Raw genomic sequence first — 10,646 nt, 5'->3', positions numbered from 1 at the left:
ATCCTATTTGTTTACCTCATCCCCATTTGAATATGAATTCTATAAAAATAGAGATTCCCCCTTGGCTTGTTCAGGATGGACAGTGTTTGACACAAAGAAAATGGAAGCCTAGAGACTAGAGTGACTTCCCCAAAGCTGCACAGCTGGTCAGTGTTGGGGCCAGACTTCATGGCTCCTAATCCTGGGCTCTTTTTGTTAAAACACAGATACTCTGCTTGAAGTACGCCTGGGTGGCTCAGTGGTTGAGCATCTTCCTTCAGCTCAAGTCGTGATCCCGGGGTCCGTGGATCGAGTCCCGCATCAGGCTCCCTCCGAGGGAACCTGCTTCTCCATCTACCTATGTCTCTGCCTCTCTGTGTCTTTCATGAATAAATAAAAATCTTAAAAAAAAAATGATACTCTGCTTAAATTCTCTTTCAGAGAGAGAAGAGAAAGAAAAAGGGCAAGAAGGGTGTGGGGGCGTGGGGAGGGGAGCAGGAAGCTGCTCAAGGCGTGGGGAAGGGGAGAGGAAAAAAGGGAAAGAGAATGCATACTTAGAAATTTCCATAAGATCTATGCCTTGAATTTTGCTATAGCCATTCAACCACAAAATACATTTGTTCTAGTTTTGCACATAGTTTATGACCTCCTACAGTATACTCTCAGAAGGTGGGGGATGTTATCCAGGACACTTGTGGACAAGCAGCATGTTTTTGGCTGAAGATAATCATTCCAGATCCTAAGTCTCCCTACTAATCCTCTCTACTTCACAAGACCACTGCCCTTTTATCCAATTCATAATATTTCCAGTAGAAAGAACCCAAAAACAAATGGTCACTGACATACAGCACACTTTGTTATTGATGGACTGAAAATCGCAAAAATTGCCTCCTTCGATAGTTTTGTCCACCCAAACTCAAAGCTAACATGGGGAAAAAAACACAATTTTTGACTGACTAAATTTGGAAAAATTGGTATCTGTCCAAAAACACCCGGGACTAGTTAGAATAATAGCCACAAAAGAAATTATAAGTAAAAATCTTATGTGGCAAAAAAAATAATAAAGCACAGAAACTCTGACAGATGATTCCTATTCAAGCTGCAAATCACATTTCTGTGCAGCACAGCAGACACAAGAGCAAACTAGGTGAGCAGAGGAGACAGAAGCCTCCAGCCTGGAAGAAGAGGAGGTGATGGAAATGTATTCCAGGGCTGTACGCTTACCTTTCTTTTCAGCACTGAACACTATGAAGATTTCTGTGAAAATGGGTGACAAATGGAAATGGTTTAATGACCCTCATAAAAAACCGACCAAGAAATAAGACTGGCTCAACAGATTGTTTCAGAAACACTCCTTCCAGGGATCCCTGGGTGGCGCAGCGGTTTGGCGCCTGCCTTTGGCCCAGGGCGCGATCCTGGAGACCCGGGATCGAATCCCACATCAGGCTCCCGGTGCATGGAGCCTGCTTCTCCCTCTGCCTGTGTCTCTGCCTGTGTCTCTGCCTCTCTCTCTCTCTGTGACTATCATAAATAAATATAAATAAATAAAAATTGAAAAAAAAAAAAGAAACTCCTTCCATGCTACTTAAGCAATGTGGGCATAATTCTCATTAAAATGTCAGTATTTGGGAATCCCTGGGTGGCTCGGCGGTTTGGTGCAACCTTCAGCCCAGGGCGTGATCCTGGGGTCCCGGGATCGAGTCCCGTGTCGGGCTCCCTGCATGGGGCCTGCTTCTCCTCTGTGTCTCTGATGAATAAATGGGTAAAATCTTTTAAATAAATAAATAAAATAAAATAAAATAAAATAAAATAAAATAAAATAAAATAAAATAAAACGTCAGTACTCAACCCAGGGTGTCAGGGGTCAAAGCATCCGCGTAGTCCAAGGGTGTTTCGGAGCTCCGGCTCCCCGGGGAGGCCGGGGGGAGGGTGGTGCCCCCCCCTGCACTGCAGCATCGTTATCCGGCCTGGTTAGGGACTCGCTGTCTTCTTTTCTCTTCCCTCAGCACCAGCCTCAACTCAGACCCGGCAGCGCAAGGGGATAAGGGGCAGCAGCTTGAATTAAGAAACGCTCCTCGCAGGGCAGCCCGGGTGGCTTAGCGCTGCCTTCAGCTCAGGGCGTGATCCTGGAGACGTGGGATCGAGTCCCACGTCGGACTGCTTGCATGAAGCCTGCTGCTCCCTCTGCTTCTCTGTGTGTGTGTGTGTGTCTCTAATAAATAAAATCTTTAAAGAAAAAAAGGAAAAAAGAACGCTCCGTGGAGACAGGCCACAGGGACCCACCGCTCGGAGAATCTCCCCCGGAGCATGTCGGGAGTTGTAGTCCCCGCGCCCTGGCCGAGCGGGGCGGGGCCGCGGCCGGTGTTGGCGCATGTCGGGAGTTGTAGTCCCCGCGCCCTAGCCGGGCGGGGCCGCGGCTGGGGTTGGCGCAGGCGCACTGCCTCGGCTGGGCAGCATGGCGGACTTAGCCCCTCAACCCGGCAAGCGAAAGCGCGAACAGGACGCCGAGGAGGCGGCCGCCGCCAGCACGGACCAAGAGCAAGCGGGCGTCGGGAATGGTACCTCCGCCCCGGTGCAGTTACCGTTCTCTGGCTTCAGAGTGGAAAAAGTGCTGAGGGAGTCCGCGAGGGACAAAATCCTTTTCCTCCACGGGAAGGTAGCCTCGGGCAGCCCGGGGCGGGTATGGAGGCCGCGGTGAGCCAATCGCCGTGCGGGCGGCGGGGTTTTTTGTTTTGATTTTTTTTTTTTTTTAAACCTGCGCTCCACCGGGATCTACCAATCACACTACGGGCGGGGGGGGGGGGGCGGGTAGTACCGCTGGGCCGAGGACCGGGCCCACGGGAGACAAGTTTACCCGCAGCCTCAGGGCGGGAGCAGCCGGGGGGCAGGTCAACCTCCCCAAGTCCTCCTTGGCTACAGGTAACTCGCATTTGCACCGAGTGTTGCAGATTGAAGATCACGTGTCGAATTCTCCCAGCCACTCGTGATGTCTTCGTTTAGCACGAAGGTGCTAGGCACCCAGTAAATATTGCTGGATCCTCTGCGGAACGACGTAGGGACTGGAGGCCCCGGTGCCCGTTGTGCGGGGTTCCAGCCCTAACAGGGGAGACCGTTTATTTTTATCTTTTTTTTTTTTTAATTTTATTTATTTACCCATGAGAGACACACAGAAGGAGAGAGAGGCAGAGACACAGAGGGAGAAGCAGGCTCCAGGCAGGGAGCCCGACGTGGGACTCGATCCTGGGATCTCGGGGTCACGCCCCGGGCTGAAGGCAGGTGCAAACCGCCGAGCCCCCCGGGCTACCCCGAGATGGTTTATTTAAATCGCAAATTCAGTGGCGCGCATCATGCACTGAGCTAGGTGCTCGGGATGTAGACATGAAAGCTACCGTCCTTGATTTTCAGGAACGCCAGAGTACCTTCTGGCTGACAGATGCCTACAGCTGGCTCTAATACCCTGTGCTCGGCTCTATAGAAGGGGCCGGGGAGAGACTGGAGCCCGTCCTGGGAACTAGTGAGGAGGCCCAGCCACAGGGAGGTATTAGGGTTCCTGAGAACTAGCAGGAGCTCTCATTTTGGGAGGATCCCGGGAACCTGGGCCTAGGCGACCGTGCCTCAGTGTCCTTGTTCTGTTTGGAAGGTTCCCTCTAGTTCTTAGACCCCCCACCTGTCTTCTATCTGTAACACCTGTTGAAGATTTTAGCTATGAGAACTTGTGAGTTAGGAGTTACTGGGGATACCCAGATTCTAGTTTTATTTTCTTTTTAAAGATTTTATTTATTTATTCATGAGAGACAGAGAGAGGCAGAGACACAGGCAGAGGGAGAACCAGGCTCCATGCAGGGAGCCCGATGTGAGACTGGATCCCGGGTCTCCAGGATCACATCCTGGGCTGAAGGTGGCGCTAAACCGCTGAGCCACCTGGGCTGCCCACAGATTCTAGTTTTCTCTCTCTCTCTCTCTCTCTCTCTTTTTTTTTCTTTTTCAACACTGACTGTTCATGTGACCTCGGGCAAGTGACTTAATTTCTCTACACATGTTTCTTCATCTGTACAGTGGGGAGAATTTGGCAGAGGCCCTGCAGGCCCAACATAGAAGTAAGTGGAGAAGCTTTACATCTGAATGCTGCCCTGAGGATTTGGGTTAATGAAAGGGCTGCTCTGGAAGAAGAAACAGCAGGCCCCATAGCTTTTGCCTCTGCTCCTGGGCTCACCGGTGGTGCCTCTGCCTGCAGGTGAATGAAGCCTCTGGAGATGGAGGTGGAGAGGATGCCATTGTGATCCTGGAGAAGACACCGTTTCAGGTGGAGCAGGTGGCCCAGCTCCTGATGGGTCGCCCCGAACTCCAGTTGCAGTTCTCCAATGATATCTACAGCACCTATCACCTGTTTCCTCCACGGCAGCTGAGTGGTGAGCGAGTGGTGGCTGGGGTGGCTTCCTGTGGGGAGACGGGGGGAAATGAGGGGGTGTGGTGGTTCCTCTGCAAAACTGATTTGTACATTCTAGTGCAGTACCTCTCTCAGTGGAAGCAGGATGGGGTTTTGCACCCTGCCTCCCCAGGAGACATTTGGCAATCTCTGAAGACAGTTTTGGTTGTCAGAACTGGGGAGATGGGGCTGCTGCTGGTACCTAGAAGGTAGAGGCCAGGGATGCTCCTGAATATTGGGAAGGGAGTGTGATTCATGGTATAGAACAGTTTCATCGGGACATGGGTGGCTCAGCGGTTGGGCGTCTGCCTTTGGCTCAGGGTGTGATCCAGCAGTCCTGGGATCGAGTCCCACATCGGGCTCCCTGCGTGGAGCCTGCTTCTCTCTTCTCTCTCTTTGCCTGTGTCTCTCCCTCTCCCTCTCTCCGTGTCTCTCATGAATAAGTAAATAAAATCTTAAAAAAAAAAAAAGAACAGTTTCATCTACTAACTGAATAATAATAATAATGGTTGTTAACACTAAACTCTTAATATTGTGCTAATTACCATTCTAAATATCTTACATGTATTATCGTATATAATACTCAGAGTAGCCTGATAGTGACAGCACTTTATAGGTCAGGGAACTGAGATTTTCAAAGGTTAAGTAACTTCTCCAAGATCACACAGCCAGTAGGTGGCAGAAAAACTAAGATCTTTCAGTAGACAGAGGACTCACTATGCTGCTGTGGGATGAGCGGTGTGTGGGGTGCTGCAAAGATCAATTACTCCCCTTGAAGGAACTCACTTTTAGTCTGGGAGACAGTGAGTGGGATCCAGGGGAATAGATTTGGGAAAGGCAGGAATTCATGGGCTAAAAGGCAGAGATTTGTTTTGGATTGCCAGGATTTTTTTATTCATTAAGAAGAGAATGAATTTGGGGCACCTGAGTGGCTCGGTTAAATGTCTGCCTTTGGCTCAGGTCATGGTCTTGGGGTTCTGGGATCCAGCCTCAGTTCAGGCTCTCTGCTCAGCAGGGAGTCGGCTTCTCCCCTCTCCCTCCATGTTCTCTCTCAGTCTCACTCTAGCTCTCTCTCAAGGAGGTAAATAAAATTTTAAAACGAAGGGGAAGAATTTATTATTTTCTTTATTTTGTTTTAGCTTCCATGTCAAAAGCTAGGCGTGATATGGGCTTTTTCCCTTTAGGTGGTTAGGTTTAAAAGGCAGCTTTGTTGGAAGCATGAAGGAGACCGATTGACCTTGAAGGTTCCATCCAAGTAGGAAATTTGGGGATCGACTTTGTAGCACGTGGCAGTTTTGTATTACCCTTCTATCTTTTTGTCCTCCGGCATTTAAGAATAATTTGGCTTTACGGATACCCCGCCACAGTCTTTTTGATAGGTTTAATCTTTTCTGCACCCTCAAGAAAGGGTGCCGGTATTTGTTGTCCTTTGGAAGTATGTGTGAACACTTGATGTGGAACAAACCAACCTTTCACAACTGAAGGCAAAATAGCCGGGTCCTCCGCTGAAAGCGAGCCAGATTGATTGGTTCAAGTTGATGGAAATGGACAGCTGTATTTACTTTCTCAGGCGCTGACATTTAAGCAAACGTAGCCCTCAACCCGGAGCAGCAGAAGGCACGACAGAAGGCTCGGTAGCCAAACACCATTCGGGGCAGCCCCCCAACCATAGGCTCCGGGGTCATTATTCTGTTGCCACCTCTTCCTCTCGCCTTTCCCAACGCCTCTGTCCACGCTCCTCACCCTCAGCCAAAATACAGAGGATTCTGCTACACAAACCCTGTGGAATTCACAGCCTTTCCTTTTCATTTTATTTTCCCACTACTTCTGTGATATTGCACACAAGTGGTGGTGGCCACTTGCCCTGGCTTTCTATTTTTGTCTTTTTTTTTTTCTAAGCTAAGCGCTGAAAGAGGCGGTCAGGTTATCCATTCATTCCAGTTCTTCCTTCCCACTCAGAACCCAAAATGTTTTCTGCTTTTTTTTTTTTTTTTAAGATTTTATTTATTTATTCATGAGAGACACAGAGGCAGAGACACAGACAGAGGGAGAAGCAGGCTCCCTGCAGGGAGCCCGATGTGGGACTCGATCCCTGGACCCTGGGATCACACCCTGAGCCAAAGCAGATGCTCAACTGCTGAGCCACCCAGGTGCCCCTGTTTTCTGTTTTTTTTTTTTTTTTTTTTTTTTAAGATTTTATTTACTTATTCATAAGAGACAGAGAGCGAGAGAGAGGCAGAGACACAGAGGGAGAATCAGGCTCCTTGTGGGGAGCTCGATGTGGGTCTTGATCCCCAGACCCAGGGATCCGATGGACCCGAGTAAGCTGATGGCAGACACTCAACCACTGAGCCACCCAGGTGTCCCTGTTTTCTCCCTTTTCCCCATTACTGCCCCCCCCCCCCCCAGGGAGCCTCAGATGTGAATTTCTCCTTTCTGGGGCTCCCTGTCTTTGCAGAAGCATTAGTATACCTGCAGCACATTATACTTTTATTTTCCCTCGCCAAACTAGGCACAGTGATTGGAAGTCCTAAAAATTTGTTTCAGGGCTTAGCCTTTCTCTCTCTCTCTCTTTCTCTCTCTTTCTCTCTCGTATGGGCTATACACCCTGTCCCTGGATGATAGTCTAGATCAGGGATTGGCAAACTTTTATTGTAAAGGGCCAGAGAGGAAATATTTGAAGCTTTATGAACCACATCAATGGTCTGTTTCACATGATCTTTTTTCCTTTTTTTTTTTTTTTTAACTGCTTTAGAAATGAAAATGCCAGTCTGAAAAAAAAAAAGAAAGAAAGAAAGAAAATGCCACTCTTAGTTTGTTGGATGCAGAAAAACAGGCCATGGAGCTCATCTTCTGGCCATTGTTCATTAACCCCTGTTTCAGATTCTCTCCCACTCAAAGTGTGGCCTGTGGACCAGCTGAATTGCTGTCACCCAGGAGCTTGTTAGACACATGGATCTTCAGACCCCATTCCAGAAGTCAGAATTAGTGTCTACATTTTAGCAAAACCCCTAGGCGAGTCACATACACATCAGACTTTGAGAGGTGCTGGTCTTTAAATACCACCTGTATGCAGGGATGCCCATGTTTATTTCTGCATCCCCTGACATCTCCAAGAACTCCAGGCTCATTGGAATAAGCACCTACCTGACCTGTCTCTTTGGAGGTCCTAGGTACATCCTAGGTAAAATGTGAGGCTCAGACACCGTAATGTCTTTAAAAATACTTAGCACATCTTGGTATCCCTGGGTGGCTCAGCGGTTTGGTGCCTGCCTTTGGCCCAGGTTGTGATCCTGGAGTCCCAGGGTCGGGTCCCACATCGGGCTCCCTGCATGGAGCCTGCTTCTCCCTCTGCCTGTGTCTCTGCTTCTCTCTGTGACTCTCGTGAATAAATAAAATCTTTAAAAAAAATACTTAGCACATCTTGAATAGTAGCAGCTATAATTATTCTCATGTGCTGAGCCCTATGCTAGGTCCTGCAGCTTGAGATGAATAAGACACCCGCTCTGCCTGCAGTCTTGTTTGGAGAGGGATACCCCACAAGTTACTATGAAAGAGAGAAGTAAACTCAATAGGGTTTGGTCGCTGCCTGGATGTGTGGAACAGGGATCCTGGAAATTGGGAGCCATGTCTGACCCGTTTCCGTTCCCCAGCAACCTGACCTATGGTAGGTGCTCACTAAATGCTGCTGGAAAATGAACCCACAAACTGACTCGGCTGTTTTTCCTGTGGGCCAAGTGTTCCTCAGCCACAAGGTGGCGGCGTTGCCCAAGTATTCCTGTGGCCAGCTCCTTTGGCCTCTGTGCTAGAGCCGCCTGGGCCCCACCTCTCCAGTCTTAAGAGTCCATCACAGGCTCTTAACGCTGCCTGGAGAGGCCTTAAGGCATGGTTCCTGCAGCCTCAGCCGCCCCCCCCCCCCCCCCCCCCCCGCCCCGAGCACCCTGTACAGTTTTTGAGTTTTCCTGCCGTCTCTGACTGTTCCTCCAGACGTCCTTCCCATAATACTGCTTGCTGACAGAAGGCCCCCTGCCCCCTGTTTCTGAGCCAACTGCTCTCCCGATTTCTTCCGGTTATCTCTCTACTCACTGGCAGATTTCTTCTTCTCTTCCAGCCTGAAGGTTTTGCATTCTCCTCCTTTATCCCTCCTAAATTCTCAGCTGACCACAAGAGGCTGCCCTTTGAAGCCACTCATGGCCCCCCACCCTGTTGACACAATAAAGACGGCAGGGAGTTGGAGTCATACAGGCTTAGGTCTTGTCCTGGTGCTAATACTTATTGGTAGTGTCAAGCTGTTTCTGAGTTTCAGTTTAGTGTAGAGGTGAAAAGCAAGCCATCATCTGTGCTGGACTCCTGGCTTTGCCATTGCACCAGCTGTAAAGACTTGGTAAGTTTTTGTATTCTTTTAACAGAGACAAAGTGCCTCCTACATATTCGGTGCTGTGCGAGGTAGGTATCGGTGAGCGTATTAGGTATTCGCCGTGTCTTGGAGTTGTAGTTGCGGGACAACGGCAGACACCAGACAAGGAAACAGATGAGCGGGAGAGGGGTGCTTGGGCTGGGGGTCCAGCAGGGCTCTCTGTGGAGGTGACACTCCAGCCGAGACCAGCACGATGAAAAGGAACCAGCTGTGCAAAGAGCTGGTGAGGGGCGGTAAAAGAATGTTTGTGGCTGAGGGAATAGCATGTGTCTTGGAGGAGGAAAGAGGAACAGAAAAGAGGCCCTTTTGTCGGGAGCTTGAGGGGGCAGTTGATGGCTGTGGTGTGTGACACACATGTTGGGGAAGTTGCTTCGGTTATGTTGTTAAATTAGGTTAGTAAGTGAACATATTTTGGGACAGTTGCGAAACAAATGGCATAAGGAAATGTTTAAAGGGTGCCTGAGTGGCTCAGTCGGTTAAGCATCCGTCTCTTGATTTGAGCTCGGGTCATGATCTCAGGGTCATGGGATGGAGCCCCATGTCCGGCTCCATGCTGGGCATGGAGCCTGCTTAAGATTCTCTCTTTCCATTCCCTCCCCACTACCCCGCAAAAAAAAAAAAAAAAAAAGAAGTTTTAGCCTCTGCCCACAGTGAGAGATACATCTTACATTGTGACCCAGGACATGTGAATAAACATACATGGGAAAAAAGGAAACAAAAGGTTTACAAAATAACACTTACCTTTACTTTACCAGACACTGGTTAATATTTTCAACTTAATTCCTGTCTTGTCTGTTTCCTTTTATTTATTTATTATTTAAAGATTTTATTTATTTATTCATGAGAGACATAGAGAGAGAGGCAGAGACACAGGCAGAGGGAGAAGCAGGCTCCCTTCAGGGAGTCCGATGTGGGACCCTGGGATGACACTCTGAGCTGAAGAGTGTGTTTGCTCAACCACTGAGCCACCCAGGCATTCCTTGTCTGTTTCCTTTTAAATGCTGGTCTTAACTTCCTAAATTAATTTCATCATGACTGTCATGGGTTATGACCCATGGAAATAAGGTATATAAAACACTTAGCACGGTGACTGGCATATGATGTGTATCTGGTAAGTGTTAGTTATTTTTTATTATTGTGTTTTTCCCATTAAGATTGCATGAACCTTAAGTGGAACAGTATAGATAACATGGGAAAATGCCTAGCACTGACCATGGTCAGGTTTCCTTTCTTCCCCCTGTGGCATGTGGCAAAAGTGAGGGCTGAGTGGGCCAGATGGCTGGCATCTCAGTGCTGCCCCAGCCATCCATGCAGGGCAGAGCCTGGATCATCTGCTTCTTCAGCTCTCACGCTCTCCGTGCCTGTGGCCCATCAATGGAGCCCTTTCATTAAGATCTCTGTTCTCTCTTACCTGGGGGAGGAGGGGGGAGGGATAGTAGAGAGAGGGGTGTGACTCAGAAATCCAGACCATGCCTAAAAAGGCCAATTGTTTTCCCCAATGTAGAGCAGGGGTGTGGAATCTCAGGTTCAGAGGAGGAGAAGGCGTCTGTGTGTGAGTGAGGCCAGGGCAGGGAGTAGAGGGAAGCTGGGAATCACATCTTCTTTTGGTCGCAGAGAACTCCAGGTGCTTTAGCTACAGGTGTGGTTTTCCTCCGTGTTCCTTGCAGAAGCAAATCTGGGACCTCTGCAATCTTGAGTGAGGGCTCGCTTGGAAGGAGCATTTGAAAAGCTAGCCATTCCCATAGGAGTTTCCTCTGGTAGCATTGTTCACGATAGAAAGAACTAGAAACAATCTAGAAACTAGATATCAACTAACAATAGAAT

At 48.8% G+C, this 10,646-nt stretch overlaps 1 protein-coding gene across 3 annotated transcripts in view; it reads left to right on the top strand.

Moving 5' to 3' along the window:
• The first annotated feature begins 2,401 nt into the window (after nt 1–2,401).
• The window catches only part of DCPS (decapping enzyme, scavenger), a 43,965-nt gene continuing 35,720 nt past the window's right edge, over nt 2,402–10,646 (top strand). For all 3 annotated transcript variants that reach the window (XM_041772076.1, XM_041772074.1, XM_041772073.1), the window contains exons 1-2: nt 2,402–2,635; nt 4,214–4,388. In XM_041772076.1, coding sequence (XP_041628010.1) covers nt 2,435–2,635; nt 4,214–4,388 — 376 coding nt within the window. In that variant the 5' untranslated portion in view covers nt 2,402–2,434. The remainder of the gene's footprint in view (nt 2,636–4,213; nt 4,389–10,646) is intronic.

This window comes from Vulpes lagopus, chromosome 10 (genome assembly GCF_018345385.1).
Source record: "Vulpes lagopus strain Blue_001 chromosome 10, ASM1834538v1, whole genome shotgun sequence".
Lineage (NCBI taxonomy): Eukaryota > Metazoa > Chordata > Mammalia > Carnivora > Canidae > Vulpes > Vulpes lagopus.
This window is presented reverse-complemented; position numbering and strand designations above follow the sequence as displayed.